The sequence below is a fragment of the Pongo abelii genome, chromosome X (genome assembly GCF_028885655.2).
Source record: "Pongo abelii isolate AG06213 chromosome X, NHGRI_mPonAbe1-v2.0_pri, whole genome shotgun sequence".
Classification (NCBI taxonomy): Eukaryota; Metazoa; Chordata; class Mammalia; order Primates; family Hominidae; genus Pongo; species Pongo abelii.
Window position 1 is genome coordinate 47,591,777 of NC_072008.2, and position 17,078 is coordinate 47,608,854.

The window sequence follows — 17,078 nt, forward strand, 5'->3', positions numbered from 1 at the left end:
TTATCGCTTAGAGCAGGTAGCAGGAGGCCCAACACCAGCCCCACCAGGACTGCAGAGTTACCGTGCTCTGTCCTTGGTCTTGGCTGAGTGCTACAGACAATTGAAAGCACCAGTCTGGCCACTGCTACATCTTTGCCTTCTTCTGTTGTACTGGCTCCTGGTGCCTAAGGAGTCCATTCATATTTCTGTCCCTCAACTAACCAGACAATAATTTATCTACCTTACTTAGAAACAAGATCCCTCACTCTTCTACTCAAACCTGAGTGTAAGGAATAGCTCAACCTGTTCTGAACTGGCTTGATTCCCATCACAGCCTGTGCCCACATCTCCTGCCTCCTGGGCCAGTAGTTCCTGGTCCTGGGCACAGTATATGCCCTTGCCCACCTCCTTCTGATCATTTTATTTTCTTGGCCTGCTCTGCTTGCGTGACCTTATCCTTCCACAGTTTCTTCTTCCCCACTAGGACGTTGAGGACAGAGGCATTTTCCCTTTGGTATCTAGTGGTGATACTGTCAAGTGGAAAGTTTTTCCCACCACAGGAACTTTCCCATTATTGCTCTAGAGTACCCTAGACACTCCACACCGCAGTCCACTGGCCACACCACTACAGCAGCTGAGGCTTGAACACAACCGTTGTCTTCTTTCTCCAGTATGCCAGCTCCTTTGCGAATACTCTATAGACACCTTGTTCACTGCACCTCCCCCTTTATGGCTCCATGTCTTCCCCACCACAACTCCTGGATCTCCTTGACACCTTATTCATACCTGACACCCTTCTCCATCAAAACAAGCTTTTGAGTCACGCATGAATCCTGGTTGCATCTTAGTTGTTCCCCCGCCACCTCATTCCATTTTACTTCTGCGGTTTGTCTACCATTGTTAACACCAGCCAGATGGGAGATCAGGGCTTAGCAGGCGGGGGTTGCGTCATTGCACCGAGCCCCCTGCACCCAGCAGCCACAAAGGATAGGGTGGGACAAAGGTTTCTCTTGTCATTGCCTGGAACTATTTGCCCACCTCCTTCTGATCATTTTATTTTCTTGGCCTGCTCTGGCAGGCATTAAACAAACATTTGTTGTGTGCTGTGTGCCAGTCACTTTCTAGGCACGTGAGACAGCAGTGGATAAAACAAAGATCCCTGTCCTCTTGGGGTTTATGTTCTGCTAGGTTGAGACCTAGAATAGATTATAAACACAGTAAGCAAATTGTACCTTAGAAGTTGATCAGTGCCCTTCAAAAGGCGAGGAATAGAGCCCGATCTGGGGATCTGGAATGATGGCAGTGCAGGTAGGAATTTGTAAATAGGAAAGGCTTCATGGAGATGACTTTGAAGCAAGCACCTGGAAGAAGTGAGAGAATGAGGTACGTGGATGTGGGCCAGGAGCATTCCAGGCAAAGGGAACCACAGCAAATGCAAAACCCGTGAGGCTGGATTGTGCCCGTTTCACTCAGAAACAGCTAGAAAGAGCGCTAGTATGGTGGCAGTGAGTCAGGGGAAGAGGAAGAGATGAGGTCAGAGAAGTGATGGACCTGTTCTAGGCCAAGGCGAGGACTTTTGTCTTTGTCAAATATTTCCACTCCCATCATGGCCCGGGAAATCTCACTAATATAAACCTTACTGAAAATCCTAACGTGTGATCAAGGCTGCCATAAAGGGAAGCCCGGAAGAGGCGGGGAGGCTACCTTGGAATAGGGTAGTGTAAGGATGTGCCAGAAGGCCTGCTAGAGGTTGCAGCCCTTTGAGCTGGACTTGGGGATAGTGTGGTTTTCCAGGCAGAAGGAAGTGAGGGATTAGGTCGGCCTGGTAGTGCTTGGTACACAACATGCGCCCAATAAATAAAATGGAAATAAAACCGCGGAGTGTTCTACTTGTGTTGACTGACATCAAAACAAAAAAAACCCGCAGAGTGAGGGGAGGCACGGGCGGGGCTGTGCCGGGCAAGAGAGGTGGCACGAAAATCCAACGCACGGCGCCTATGCAAATACTCGTGTGAGGCAAAAAAGAGGCTCCGCCCCGCTCGAAGTTCCAAGCATGCGCAGTAGCGGCTCCTGCGCCTCTAAGGATCCGCCTCTTTCCTCCTTTCTCAGCCTGGGTTCCACCCCGGGAGGCCCGCTGTATGAGATGGAGGGCGGGCTAAAGGCGGGACGAGACCCGATTGAGCGCAATTATGACCAATCACCTTGCGGAATATTCGGCCTATAGCGAAGGAGGAGCGCAGAACAAAAAGGAGACCCCACCCCCGCCGACGGTGAAAACCTATGAAACCCGGGCGGAGGCGTGCGGAGTCGGGTAGAGAGCGAAATCACGCCTGTTCAGTCAGCCACGCCCTTTATTCTTGCTCGGCCTCGCCATAGAGAGCAAATGCGATTGGCTGGGCGACAACCTCAAAGGGCGGGGCTGCACACGTTCACTACGGGAATGAGGTAGCGATGGAGGGGGCAGTTGGGCGGGGATAGGCTGACCTAGCTAAGGTGGTAAAGGCCAATAACTCTTCAGGCTGCCTCTCCTCGAAAAGTCATCTTCTCGCGAACCTTTAAAGTGCCTTCCTCCCCAAGCACCTCAAGGGACTAGAACTGAGTGCTTCATTTGTCTTTTTCTTCCTTGCAAAAGTCCCGTTTGCCACCATGGGGATGTACCAAGTGAGACCGAGTAGGGGGAGCGAGTGGTGATTGACGCGCCAGATTACTGGCCGCTGCTCACCTAGGCGCTAGCAAACTTCTGCCAAGATCGGAACTGAGTACTAAACAGCCTCCACAGTTCTCCCTGGTGCCGTCTCCGGCTTGGCCCCGCATCCTCCTCTGGGCTCGCGATGGCCGCGTCCCCTCCCGCTGCGGACGGGTCCTTTGGTTCATGCACTCCGAGGTGAGTCACCTCCTTCCCACTTCACCCTTCCGAGCGTCTGCGTGCGCATGCGCGGAGCGCGGCGCGCGCGGCGGTTGGGCCGCTGGCTGTTCGGCCCTGGGATCCGCCGCCACTCCGCGATCAGCCGGCTCTGAGCCGCGAGCCGCCGTGAGCACTCGGATTCGAGCCGGCGCCAACGAGTCCGGGGGCATCGCCCGCAGCGGCCAAGCTCATGGCCGGCTGAGCGGGACGCCGCCTCCGCCTCAGCCACCGCCGCCGCCGCCGCCTCCTCCTCCTCAGCCGGCGGCGGCCCGGGCCCAGCAACCATGGCTGAAGACTACTGGGACGGGCGCCTGCGGCGAACAGGAGGAGAAGGAGGTCGCGCGGCCTCATCCCGGGCCGCCGCCCCAGGCGCCGCCGCGCCGGCCCCGCGGCTCTGAGGTTGCTCGCGCGCCCCCGCCGGTGAGCGCGTCCCCGAGGCGTGGAGGCTGCCCCTCCTCCTTCAGAACCCACCTCGGGCGGTGCCCAGGGGTCTGGGCCGTGGGGCTGGCAGGTGCCCCCACCCCCGGCGAATTTCCCAGAATGCACCGGGGCGGGGGGTCATTTGGGGCCTCCCTGACCTTGGCCCCGCCCTGGGCCCGTCCTGGGAGCTGGGGTTGGGTAGTGCTGTGGGTGCTAATGGGGAGCAGGGGGAATCAAAGGACCAAAGGGTGTGGAAATGGGTGACAATGGGGTGAAAGACTTGGGAGGGTTGCTAATGGGGGTCGGAGCATGTGGCAGTACGCCTCACGCCAATAAGTCGTGTAAGGTTCAAGGCCCGGTGTGTGCTTGTGGAAGGAGGGCGAGGTGCGGAGCGGGTGAGGGACCCGAGGGTGTATAACGGGGAGTAGGGTGTCGAGGAAGTTCTAAGACATGCTCATAGGGATTATGTCCGCAGAGAGGCCCGGTGTGTGTTCATCGGGGACAGGGTGGCACAGGTACCAGAACGTGTGCTGATGGGGTCAGGGCTCTTGAGGCAAGGCGCGTGGCGATGAGGCCCGGGATGGTGTTAATACTGCGTGTCTGTCCGTGGGGCCTGCAGTGTGTGAGAATGCAGTGTGTGCTTGTGGATGGCAGATAGCCGAAGGACTCGAGTGTGGCGTGTGCGCCAGTGGGGGGACATGGCTGTAGAGGGTGTATGCCTGTGGCCTCGAAGGTCTAGGTAGTTTGGGGCCAGTATATGCTAATGAGGGCAGAGTGGAGGAAGGACCTGAGGGTATCTAATGGAGGAAGGACTGTGGAAGACCTGAGCCTGGCCTAAGGGAGATGAGAATTGTGTGTCTGCCTGGGCCGGGGAAGGGGTGGTGGGGAAGGAAGTGTCTTAGCACTGTCAGAGGCTTAGTGGAGGAAGGGTCAAGGTGATGTGAGGTGTGAGTGTGTCCATGGACACAGGGAATGTGAGTCTCGAGGGCACACTAGGAAGGAGCAGGGTAATATAAGAAGTACTGGTGGTTGCTAATGTGGGTTTAGAGACATAGAGGCACTTCAATGTGTGCCATTGCGAGAGTCTGCTGTGTGAAGTCTGGAATATGCTAATAAGCATCAGAACCTTGCGAAGATTGTGCCCTTGTGTCCGCGGAGGACCGGAGTATGTTGAGGTTCCAGGGGGTGCTACTCGGGGGTAGGGCTACAGAGGGGATCTAGTGTGTAATAAGGGGGATCAGGGCTTTTATGAAGGGATCCAAGTATGAACCAACAAGGATTATATCTGTGGAGGGGTCTGAGCAGAGAGCAATAGAGGACAGGAATGTGTGATGATCTCGGTGTGCTAAAGTGGATTACAGCTAGGGAGGGCTGAAGTGTGTGCTAATGGCAGTCAGGGCTGAATGAGACCTGTGTGCACTAATGAGGGTCAGGCCATGGTAGAACAGTGTGTTTGTGTGTCCCTGGGGAATAGGGCTGAGTAAGGGTTCAGGGTGCACTAATGGGGAGGCAGGACTGTGTGAGGCCCAGCGTGTGCTAATAGAAATTAGGCCTGAGTGAAGACTCAGTTTGTGTTGACAGAGGGGACAAGACAGTGGAAGGACTGGAATGTGTGTTAAGGATGGTCGTAGCCGTGAAGGGGCCTGAGTGTGGGTAGCACTGGTTAGAGATCTATCTGTAAGGTTCACTTTATGTTAATAGCATTCAGAGCAGCATGAAGAAGGTCCAGTGAGTGCTAATGTGGGTCAGCTATAGAGTACCCCAAGTGCATGTTAATAGAGGTCAGAATGATGTAGGGGGAACAATATGTTAATGAGGGGAGTCAGTGCTATGGAGAAGGTAACAAGCAGCTAGGCCAGGGAGGGGCCCAAGAATGTGGTGGCAAGAGTTACTTAGAGGAGGCTGAGTGTGTGCTGACGGAGTTCAGGGCGGTATGTTATGTGTTAGGGCTTTGAATGCTGATGGGTATATAAGATAATAGCAGGTAAGATGTAGTGAGGCCTCCTTGAGGGTCTAGCGTGTATTAGTGGGGATCAGGACATAGGGTGTGATGACCAAGTCCTTAGTGGTAGGTGTGTTGAGTATCCTTGAGTATGAGAGTAGTCTGAGGATGGGTGTATGTCTTCGGGGATCAGGAAGGGTCAGGCAGGACATGTGCCCTTTTTGGGGTAAGGTTTTATGTCCAGTTTCTTGCTCCCTCCTTCACTTTTTTGAAATCTAAAAAGCTCAGTCAACTGAAATGATATTTAAAAGTTTCCTTGCGTATAAATGTTCAATTATCTCTGTTCACAGGGGCTTGTCTGAGCCCCCCATCCCCCTTTCTGGGAGTGTTATGTGATATACAGATTTTACACCCCATCTTCCTAAAATCCCAAAAAACTGAACTCCAGAGCATGTCCAGCCCTTGGGGTTTCCAGTTAGAGGTCGTGGACCCATGGCTCCTCCTGGCTTCCTCCCCATCCTCCATTCAGCCCTACTTCCAGTCTCCCCCAGCCCCTCCCCTACTCCCTGTCACAACATGCAAAGCAACTGGGTATCTGTGCCATATGGGGACACAAGGTTGTCTTTGGGAGCTGGCCATGCTTTACCTTCCTCGCCTTAGGCCCAGTATTCAGCCTCCCAGGTCAGGATGTTTTGTGATTATTCTGGGTTCTCCATGGATGGACCTCATCCTGTATCTGAGGTCTTTCTGCTAGGGTGGCCCCTACCCCTCCTGGGGATAGTGAGTTCAGCCAGGTGGGGGTGAGAACTGCTGGGGGAAGCACCTGATTTCAAGGTAGCAGATGACCCATTTCTCTCCTCAAATCCAGCCCCAGTCTCATCCTCGACCTCCTATCTAGCTCTACTTCCCTTGGGCCCAGGGCCATCTTAGGCCCTGCTGTGAGTCCAGATGGTTCCTGGGTCAGGTCTTTCCCCCTCCTTGCTGGCCCAGAGCCCAAGAGGAAGCAGAAGACGGCTGGCCTAAGCCTTTTGGTGGCCCCATTCCCTTCAGCAATCCATCTAGGTCATCTTCCTGTCGATGCCAGCATCCCTGGGCTACCTTGTTTAGGGTTGTTCAATGAATAGCAGGGACTCATCACCTCAGCAGAGGTTGGTCCTAGGCCCTCAGCCCCCTGATTCACTTATTTCTGCCATAAGCACTTTTTGAGCATCTACTCTGTGTCAGTCACTATTCCAGGTCCTCAGGATATAGCCGTGACCTAAACACAGAAATCTACCCTGGCGGAGCTGATCTTCTAGTTGTGGCGGTGAGGAGATAGACAGTAAAGACTAAAGAAACCAATAAGTAGGTGGTGTCATTTCTGAGGAGGTAATGAGTGCTGGGGGGATAACTGGCAAGGTGAGGGAGCTCGGGATGGTTGAGATTTTAAATAGGGTTATTCACAGAGGCCTCATGAAAAAGGTGACCTTTGAGCAATGGCCCAAAGGGAGAGGGAGTGAGCCATTTTGAAATTTGGGGGAAGGGTGTTCCAGGTACCAGGAACAGCCAGTGTAAAGGCCCCGAGGTGGGACTCTACTGGGTGTGGTTGCAGAACAGCAACTAGGAATGATGGCCGGGGGGGGGAGTGGGGGGGGTTGGGGGGCGAGAGGTAACAGGGGCAAATGAGGTAAAGAAACACCTGTGAGCCACATTGAGAACTGGGGCGTGTATTTGGGGTGATGAGAAATGTAGTACATTCTTGAGTAGAGGAGAAATGTGACTTGGCTTGTAAAAGTCTAGGTTGGACCCTAGGGGTCCTAACCTGATCAAACCTTTCTGGCAGCCCTGAGAAGAGCTGGTGTACACTGAGACCCCCCCTCCACACAATCCCACCCAGTGGTTGGGTCTGGGCAGGCACCCTGACACACACTGCCCCCCCCCCCCCGCCCCACCTAGGTAGATGAATGGGATGATGCAGTGGTTGTCATGACGATGAGTGCTAGAGAAGTCAGGAAGAGGGTCCCTGTGGCCACAGGGAATAGTCTGCCTTGGCCTTTGAGGGTGGTGCTAGGGGAACTATGCCACTCTATGGGCGTGCTCGAGGCCATGTCACCCATCCTTCAATTCTGGGCACACGTCCTGGCCGACCCATGGCTGGGCCCATCACTGCAGCTGTACCTGAGAAGATCTGCTATGGAACCTTCTGCTCCTGCAGTGGGGCTTTTCCCCTAGATCCCAACAATCCATCGTTTGGGCCCTTGCCCTCAATCAGCCACCTAAATCTGAGAACTCAGGTGGGCTACGCAGAGCAGGGTCCCAGTGGGGCTGGCTGTGTGGGTGGGCAGGTACTGACAAAGATCCCCATCCATGCTGGGTTTCCAGAACTCCTGAGTGGCTCTGGGGTCCATAGTGGTTGAGTGAACACTGACAAGTTCACGTCAGTGCCCCCTGCTAGGCTGTGGGCTTTAGGGAACCCATGGTGATCAAGCAAATGCTAATAAGAGACCCATTTCCATCCTTGTCCCTTGCTCAGATCGCCATGGATCGGATGAAGAAGATCAAACGGCAGCTGTCAATGACACTCCGAGGTGGCCGAGGCATAGACAAGACCAATGGTGCCCCTGAGCAGATAGGCCTGGATGAGAGTGGTGGTGGTGGCGGCAGTGACCCTGGAGAGGCCCCCACACGTGCTGCTCCTGGGGAACTTCGTTCTGCACGGGGCCCACTCAGCTCTGCACCAGGTGGGTCCACTGGCTACCCCCTCTCCCATATGACCCCAGGCTGCTTCCCAGGTGTTGCCTCCTGGTCACAGTCCTCATTTTTCTCTCAATTTTCTGCCCTTTTTCTGCCCCCCATGTGCTCTCTTCTCCCCCTTCCCTCCCATCTTCTCTCAACACCGTCTGTCTATCTGTCCATCTGCGCTCCTCTTCTTGCCTTTCTGCCCAGGCCCCGTGGTGGGGGACAGAAGGTGCCTTGCCTGTCACAGCTGCCCGAAGGCTCCCTCTGCCCTTCTGCCCTCTATGATGGCCTCCTCAGGCCTCTGGTACCTGCCTGCCCTGGGCCTGCCTTCCCAGGACCCTTGGCTTCCCCTGCCACCACCTAGCTGCCGGCTCTGAGCTCAGCTTGCCCTTGGAAGGAAGGGTTCCACTAGGTGACTTTTGCCTCCCCACCCCCCAGTTCAACCTGTCCTAGATGTACCTGAGCTTCCCTGGGCTCAGGTACATCACCCTCTCCCCGAGGGACTCCAGGTTTCCTCTGGGGGCCATGTGCACACATGTGTGATGATGGAATATGTTTCGTGGGGGATGGGGTATCCTGTGGTTCCTGACCCCACCTGGCCTGCCCTACCCCTCTCCCTGCCACCAGAGATTGTGCACGAGGACTTGAAGATGGGGTCTGATGGGGAGAGTGACCAGGCTTCAGCCACGTCCTCAGATGAGGTGCAGTCTCCAGTGAGAGTGCGTATGCGCAACCATCCCCCACGCAAGATCTCCACTGAGGTGCTTGACCCCGTCTGGATGGTGGAGGAGCTGGAAAAGGGGGTTGGACCTGGGGAGGTGGAGCTCATGATCCTGTTTCTCTCGCCTTACCTGCTAGGACATCAACAAGCGCCTATCGCTACCAGCTGACATCCGGCTGCCTGAGGGCTACCTGGAGAAGCTGACCCTCAATAGCCCCATCTTTGACAAACCCCTCAGCCGCCGCCTGCGTCGTGTCAGCCTAGTAAGCACCTTCTGTTCCTGTCCTCTCCTTTTTCTCCTCTCCCAGACCCTTCTCCTGAGCCTGCTTCAACCTGCCCTCATTTGTCCCACAGTCCGAGATTGGCTTTGGGAAACTGGAGACCTACATTAAGCTGGACAAGCTGGGCGAGGTGAGAGGCAGCTAGGAGGCCCATGGTGGGGATGAAGGTCAGTGGGAACTCCTGGAATCTCATAGCACCTCTCCTGTCACACTTCTTCACATTCCAGGGTACCTATGCCACCGTCTACAAAGGCAAAAGCAAGCTCACAGACAACCTTGTGGCACTGAAGGAGATCAGACTGGAACATGAAGAGGGGGCACCCTGCACCGCCATCCGGGAAGGTACATACCCCCATCCCATCTGCCCCAGGCTTCCCCAACCCACCCCTGGCGCACACACTCCATAATGAGAACAAAGACTGGTTCTAAGACCCCCCAAAACACTCTGGCTTTCATGGGAATGCCTGTCACCCACATATCCAGGTAATAATCAGGGTAACCAGCAATCTGTTCCCATTTGGATAAAAGGTAGATGAATTCTGAGAACACCCCTGAAAGTGCTCACCAATTTATTTACTGTAACAATTTCTAGTCAGAATATCACATGGAATGAATTTGAATTGCACTGAAATTTAGTGTGCAAATTCGATTTCACACGATGCTGCAGGCCTATGTACTGAGGGTTGGAGCCAGGCCCCCTCCCAGAAACCAAAAACAGGTTGTGAAAATCTAGTGTCACATGAGCCTGGGGCTGCAATCCCAGGTTCTTGCTCCATACTCTCCTCTGAGTCTTATTTTCCGCATCTGCTACATGGAGACACAACTTCCTTCTGGCATGAGGTGGGTTAGAGCTGGTGGCTCCGAGTCATTACCCTGAACTGTCTGGAGAAAGAAAGAAAACCTGGGCTTGTCCCTTTCTGGTCCTTGTCCTCACCTCTGTCCTGAGGGTAGGACCCTGACTCTTCCCCTGTCCCACTCCCATGCTTCCTGCAGTGTCCCTGCTCAAGGACCTCAAACACGCCAACATCGTTACGCTACATGACATTATCCACACGGAGAAGTCCCTCACCCTTGTTTTTGAGTACCTGGTAAGGTTGAGTGGCAGTGGGTCCCAGGGGGAGGTGAGGAGAAGGCCAGGAGCCATAGGAAGTAACCCTCATTCCTGTACCACCTCTTCTTTCCTCAGGACAAGGACCTGAAGCAGTACCTGGATGACTGTGGGAACATCATCAACATGCACAACGTGAAAGTGGGTGTGGGGCAGGAAGCAGGGGCACAAGGGGGCCCCCACTCACCCACTCCAACCCACAAATCTCCCAGAAACGGACTTTTCCCTTTGGCTTTTTTTGCTAGGAGCCCTTGGAGGGCACTGGGACCCTGTCCTCTTTTGTGTGACAAGGCTCTGGGCCTGGTGTCTGTGTTTGGGAGGGGAGCAGTGCCTGCTGGGGGTCGGGCTAGTGGATAGTCTTTGACCTCTGCCTGCCATTCCTGGGTCCCCAGCTGTTCCTGTTCCAGCTGCTCCGTGGCCTGGCCTACTGCCACCGGCAGAAGGTGCTACACCGAGACCTCAAGCCCCAGAACCTGCTCATCAACGAGAGGGGAGAGCTCAAGCTGGCTGACTTTGGTACCACTGGCCTCCCCTTTCTTATTGGCTCCCCAGCCTCCTACTTTCCCATGACCACTTAGTCTCACTTCCCTTCAGCCTTGCCAGATTTTGCCTAGGACACCCTCAGTCTCAACTGCACTCTCCCCTAGACTTTGCCCATGACTCCTTCATTCTAGCTGTCCTTTCTCTGATTTCCAGGCCTGGCCCGAGCCAAGTCAATCCCAACAAAGACATACTCCAATGAGGTGGTGACACTGTGGTACCGGCCCCCTGACATCCTGCTCGGGTCCACGGACTACTCCACTCAGATTGACATGTGGTAAGGACAGGTGGAAGTGTGGCAGGGGCCACGTGGTAAAGGGGGTGGCTTGGTCACAACAGCCACCCAGCCAGCTGCCTCTCTATTCACTGTGCCCTCCCTGCCCAGGGGTGTGGGCTGCATCTTCTATGAGATGGCCACAGGCCGTCCCCTCTTTCCGGGCTCCACGGTGGAGGAACAGCTACACTTCATCTTCCGCATCTTAGGTGAGAAGGCATGGGCCCTAGGCGCTGTGGAGACACACAGGGAGGACCTGTGAAATGTGTGGGGTAACTCCTCTTCCCTACTAGGAACCCCAACTGAGGAGACGTGGCCAGGCATCCTGTCCAACGAGGAGTTCAAGACATACAACTACCCCAAGTACCGAGCCGAGGCCCTTTTGAGCCACGCACCCCGGTGAGGCTGGTGGGTGGGTGGGCATTAGGGGCCAGAGTGTCCAAACTCATTTTAAATCAGGTCTTTTTGTCCTTGTGGCAGACTTGACAGCGACGGGGCTGACCTCCTCACCAAGCTGTTGCAGGTGAGATCACCTTGGGTCAGCCTTGGGGGTATGGGATTCCAGGTGTGGGGAAACCGGGACCCCTGCTCAAACCAGGGGCAGGGTCTGAGGTGGGCAGAGAGACCTACTTGTTGAAGATATCAATACTATCCCCCTCCCCCCACCCCCACTCAGTTTGAGGGTCGAAATCGGATCTCCGCAGAGGATGCCATGAAACATCCATTCTTCCTCAGTCTGGGGGAGCGGATCCACAAACTTCCTGACAGTGAGTGGAGCTGGGGAATGGACCGGCCAGTGTGGGGACTGGGAAACAGGACCGCTGGGGCCAGCTGGCGGGTTGTGTAGGATTCTGGCTATATGTGGGGGGACATCTTGTTCACATGTGTGATGGGTTGTATTTGTTATGAAAACATTTTTTAGTTTTCAGTTCCTTTTACCTTTCATGAAAAATTTAAAACATACATAAAAATATATGCAATAGCACTTTACTTTTTTTAAAGTAGACATTTCCTTACATGCGCTAAAAAATGCACAAATCATACATATACTATACAATGAATTTTCATAAATGAAACACATCCTTGTAACTAGCACAAAAGTCAAGAAACAGAATGTTAAAAGCTCCCCACCCCCAGCTCACTTGCATCTCCTTCAGTTATTCCCAGCTCCTTCCCAAAGGGTGACCACTGTTTTGACCTCTAATAGCAAGGATAAGTTTTTTCTGTCCTTGTACTTTATAGAAATAGAATCACATGTGATGTTCTCTTTTTTTATATCTGGCTTTTAAAAACTTTTCAATATGGATATTTTCAAATATATGTATTTATATATTAGTCAAAATAATATGATGAGTCCCTAAGTACTCCAGTGAGTCATCAATTCGTGGTCAATCTGGTTTTATCTATATTCTGATTATTTTGAATCACATCCAATCCCAGACATCATAGCATTTACCCTTAAATAATTTCAGCATATACCTATAAAAGATTTTTTTAAAACAACATTATCAAACCTACAAAAAACATTTGCTCACTTTCCCTATCTCCCCACTGGATTAATATATAAAGCAAACCCCAAACACCACCCATCCCCTAGACTTAACAGGTGGTAATTGCAATACCATAATTCACTTGACAAAATTAATAATGATTTCATTGTGTCATGTAATAGTCCATATTTCATCTTCTCTGGTTGTAGCTGGTTTGTGTATGGAATTGTTTGACAGATGAAGGTCAAGCCTCTCAGAGAAGGGGCAGCTTTTTCTAATTCTTCCAATGGGGTCATATGGGGCTGGTCCTAGATGACCTCATGGGTCATCCCCCACTTCTATGTCTCCCCTATCTGCAGCTACTTCCATATTTGCACTAAAGGAGATTCAGCTACAAAAGGAGGCCAGCCTTCGGTCTTCATCGATGCCTGACTCAGGTAGGTATAGCCCCTTGTCTTCCTCCCTGCCCCACCCACCTACCTGCTTACCCACCAACAGCCATCTGCTCTGCTTTCCCCCACAGGCAGGCCAGCTTTCCGCGTGGTGGACACCGAGTTCTAAGCCACAGACCGAGGCCCCAGCAGGCAGCGGCTGGAGGGATGCCACACCCCTCACAGGGCAGCCCCCAACTACATCTTCCCTGCTTACTCTCTGCCTACCTGCCTGAGCCATGTTCACCTGCCCACTTGTCCCCTGCTGCCTGCCCAAACACCCCACCATTGGCCTGTCAACCCACCCATTGGCCTGTCTGCTGGGTGCTAACAAAGCTCTCATCACTCCTTCATTTGGTCTGTCTGTCTCTGTCTTGGTAGTTGCCGGTGGACAGCATGGCCGTGCCAGCCTCCCACACTGAGGCCAGGCCTACCCCCCATCATACCAGCCCCCAGGACCACTACCCCACGGCCAGCCAGGGGTCCAGAGCTAGCCCAGGCTGGGGATCTCGACTCAGACAAGATGGTGACAATGCCTTGAGTCTGAGGCATCCTCTGCCTGCTTTCCTGCCTGCCCCACCTGCCTCATATTATGTGGGCCTTTTTTTGTTTGTTTCATTCATTGTTTTTTTTTTTTTTTTAATTATTTTAAATAAGATTTTCATTTTTTTTAATGCAATATCTCTGTATACAGACTGGCTGGGCCCCACCCCCTGTGTGTGGCCCTCCCACAGTATTTTGTGCAATGAAGCCCTGCTCCCAGCCTTTCAGAGACAGGGACACAGCCCCTATTTGGAACCCTGATCATCAGACCCTGGGATTGGCTATGGGAAAGCATGCCACAGCCACTCGCCTTCCTACCCCCGCCCGCCATCCCCAGCTGCAGGGGGATCTGGGGACTACCAGAGACTCTGGGAAATGGACAAGGTGGGGGGCCCCACTCTTTCTCTCCTGCAGTCCTGTAGTTGGGGCCTCCTTCCTTCTCAGGGTCTCCCCAGCCCAGCCCCCTTGCTCCCATCCCACTCGGTGCTGTTGGGTAGGGGCCCTGCCAGGAACTGACCAGCTCAGCGAGGAGCCATAATGTGCGTATGTGCACAAGCAGGGTTGGGGGAGGGGGGTGTGAGGGGTTGTACCCAGGTGTTGCCCCCATCTCCTGGGGAGGGTGAGGCAGGGCAGGGACAGTCTCCAGGGTCAGTCCCTGGATGGGTGGTTACCTCCCCTTCCTCCACCCTAAGCCCTGGGGCCCTGAAATGGGGTGGGAGGGCAGGGGTGGGAGCCCTCCTAGTGGGTTTGGGGGGTTGGGTTCCTGAATGCACCATAATCGCTGTATGAAATATTAAAAAGTCTAAAGTGAAAAGCCTGCTTGCAAATCCCTGTAGGGGTGGAGGGTGGCCGAGCTGGGGTGATTATTGGGACCTTGGAGAACTCATAGCTCATCACCACTGTCTAGGAAAACACTGGGAGTGGGCCAGGGACACGTCATGACTATGAAAAAGGCATCTAAGGTATTGCACATGTAACAGTAGAACATGGAGTTGAAGCAGGTAGGGCAGGCTGAATGGTGTTGATGGGTTGAGAAGCAGAAAGGGGAGTTAGATTTGCCCAGGAATATGAGGAAGCCTGATAAGAGGGTGGAGGCAGGGGAGTGGAGAGACGATGTTTGAAAGACACTGGACGGCCCAATAGAACCATGGATGGGAAGATGAGGGAAAGGCCCAGTATGGCCATCTGACTAGGAAACCATGAAGAGGAGGGAATGTTCAGGACGGTAGAGGGTAGATTTTGGACCACTGAGTAGGTAGAGAAATCCTTTAATACATGGAACAAATTAAGCAGTGGGGCCATAGATGGACCTGGAAATTTCAATTATTAGTGTCCAGGAAGTAATAGAAACCATGGGCATGGGTGAGAGAGTTTGCAAGAGGCCAGGGATCAATGACACAACCTGGGGTTTGCCCTCAGGTATGAGGATAATTGAAACTTTTATTTTCTTTGTCCTGTGAGTTCCAGCCCCAGTCCCACCATCTTGGGCAAAGCCAAGGATTGTTTTCTAAGCAGAAGAGGTGGGGTGAGCAGGGCCAGGCAAATACTGCAAGTAATGGCAACCCTAACTAAGTGGCCGTTTACTAAAGCCCAGTGGTGGGGGCCCATGAACTTCTAATCACTCTACTGTATGTGTGTGTGTGTTTTTTGAGACAGAGTCTCTGTTGCCCAGGCTGGAATGTGGTGGCACAATCTTGGCTCACTGCAATCTGCCTCCTGGGTTCAAGCGATTCTCCTGCCTCAGCCTCCCAAGTAGCTGGGATTACAGGCATGCACCACCACGCCCAGCTAATTTTTTATTTTTAGTAAAGATGGGGTTTCACCATATTGACCAGGTTAGTCTCGAACTCCTGACCTCAAGTGATCCACCCGCCTCGGCCTCCCAAAGTGCCGGGATTACAGGCGTGAGCCACCAAGCCCGGCCTCTACTGTGTCTTTCTAAGCACTTTAGTGCTAAGCCTCATGGTGCCATGATGACTGCCATGTCCCCAGAGATGGAAAAGCAAGCAGGGAAGACAGAACACCTTCCTTACCTGTGTTCTTTTAACGGCTTGAACTTCCACAAGCTCCTCAGCAGACTTCCTGTGCCATTTCTTGGCTAGAATCAGATGACATGGCCACTTCTGGCAGCAAGGGAGGATGGGAAAAGGAGGGCCTTGCAAAGGGGGACAGGATTGCCAGGCTGGATTTAAAAGGTCTAGAATTCACCCAACTGCTCTGGGAAGTGGTAGGGTCACTGGTGTGGGCAGAGGTTGGCCTCTGGAAGGTGGAAAAAAAAAAACGGTCTAGGGCTGGGAAAGGAGGTCTCTTGGATTTACCTGGCTGCCCAGATAAATGGGGAGGGGGAGTCTGCAGAGGGGCAATGGGGAGAATCAATTCAGAGAATCTGACAAGATTCAACTGGGCTTAAAGAGCAGCTATCTGCCATGTGTCTGACTCAACTCAAATGCCACTTTCTTTGGGGACCCTTAAGGGAAAGGCCTGCTCCCTTTCCTCACCCAGAGCTTACACAACTGAGTTTGTGACCCCCCATCTATGCCAGGTCTGGGCTGGGGGCTGGAATCACAGTAATAAAGACACAATCTCTGCCCCGCAGAGGTTAACTGAAAATAGGTAAATTATGAGATTGTGAGGGGGAAGGAGGTTCGAAATTAAAGTCATCATCAACGGGGCTGGCAGACCCGGCAGAGGAAAGAATAGCATAGCCTAGAGCAGTGGTTCTCAACCAGAGACATTTTTCCCCCAAAGGACATTTGGTAATGTCTGGAGACACTTGGTTGTCCTGAGGGGTACTACTTGGTATCTAGTAGGTAGAGGCCAGGGATGCTGCTACACATCCTGCAATGCCCACAACAAAGAAATGACAGTGCTGAGGTTGAGAGACCCTGGCCTAGTGCAAGGGTTCTCAAACTTTGGGTCTCGGGATTCCTTTATGTTCTTAAAAGTTTAAGACATTCAAAAGAGTTTTTGCTTATGTCATATAGCCTCTGGATTCAGAAGCCTCTGGATAATCACACTGTACACCCCTGAGAGAATGAGAGTGAAAAAGTATTGTGAAAATAGTTTTCATTTGGTGAAACCCCAAGAGGATTTTTGGACCGGTAGACAGGCTGGGACCACTGGGACCACACGGTTGGAGAATGTTTGGCCTGGTGTTTAAGGTCACAGCTCTGGAACCAGATTTCTCAAGTTTAAACTGCAGCTCCACCACTGATTAGCTGAGGGACGTTTCTGGTACTCAGCGTCCCCATTGTTACCCATGAGTGACAAGGACAGTACCTGCTGCCTGAGGCTACTATTTTAGTCCAATAAAGCACTTAAACTGGGCGGACAGTTAGTTTAGTTATGATTGCTATGACTCCAACAAACATAGGGCCTGGGGCTAACTTGTCTTCAGCACCTTGTCTAGTGAATAAATCTAGTTCAGGAAGAGAAACAATAGCCCGCAGGCCTCGGTGGGTCTCTGGAGGTGGAAACCTCTTTTGCATTGGGTTTTGATGGCACAATGAAGGGCATTCTGATCAGGCTAACAAAAACGCTGCTCACAGGGTAGGAGTCCTAGCCCACCTCGGGAACCTCAGCCTCCACTTTCCATGCCACCTGTGCCCTAAGTCTACAGGGCGTTAGGACCCCACAAGGCACTTTTGTCTTTCTTGGTTCCCCCTGAAGATTTTACCCCACCTAGCCCTTCGACGCGTCTGTGCGCGGGGCCATTTCCAATATGGC

At 53.0% G+C, this 17,078-nt stretch overlaps 1 protein-coding gene across 6 annotated transcripts; it reads left to right on the forward strand.

Annotated features, from left to right (window-relative positions):
• Positions 1-2,241: 2,241 nt before the first annotated feature.
• On the forward strand, positions 2,242-14,166 carry CDK16 (cyclin dependent kinase 16). Of its 6 annotated transcripts, none has more exons than XM_063721103.1 (17): positions 2,242-2,863; positions 6,483-6,552; positions 7,759-7,966; positions 8,592-8,725; positions 8,823-8,948; positions 9,040-9,096; positions 9,194-9,308; positions 9,960-10,054; positions 10,153-10,215; positions 10,467-10,590; positions 10,771-10,891; positions 11,000-11,097; positions 11,182-11,287; positions 11,369-11,411; positions 11,565-11,655; positions 12,738-12,815; positions 12,902-14,166. In XM_063721103.1, the coding sequence occupies exons 1-17, from the start codon at positions 2,811-2,813 to the stop codon at positions 12,937-12,939; spliced, it is 1,620 nt and encodes a 539-aa protein (XP_063577173.1). In that variant the 5' UTR covers positions 2,242-2,810; the 3' UTR covers positions 12,940-14,166. The 6 variants fall into 6 exon arrangements, with proteins under 6 accessions (XP_063577173.1, XP_003779666.1, XP_009233058.1 ...); XM_009234783.3 differs by having other exon boundaries at positions 2,372-2,863; positions 6,471-6,552; XM_003779618.4 differs by lacking the exon at positions 6,483-6,552.
• Positions 14,167-17,078: the final 2,912 nt, after the last annotated feature.

Coding starts and splice junctions, on each gene's coding strand:
- CDK16 (XM_002831569.5), top strand. CDS start 2,852: ATGCACTCCGAGGTGAGTCACCTCCTTCCCACTTCACCCTTCCGAGCG. Junction 3,305..7,758: donor TTGCTCGCGCGCCCCCGCCG/GTGAGCGCGTCC, acceptor TCCCTTGCTCAG/ATCGCCATGGATCGGATGAA. Junction 10,055..10,152: donor CCCTTGTTTTTGAGTACCTG/GTAAGGTTGAGT, acceptor TTCTTTCCTCAG/GACAAGGACCTGAAGCAGTA.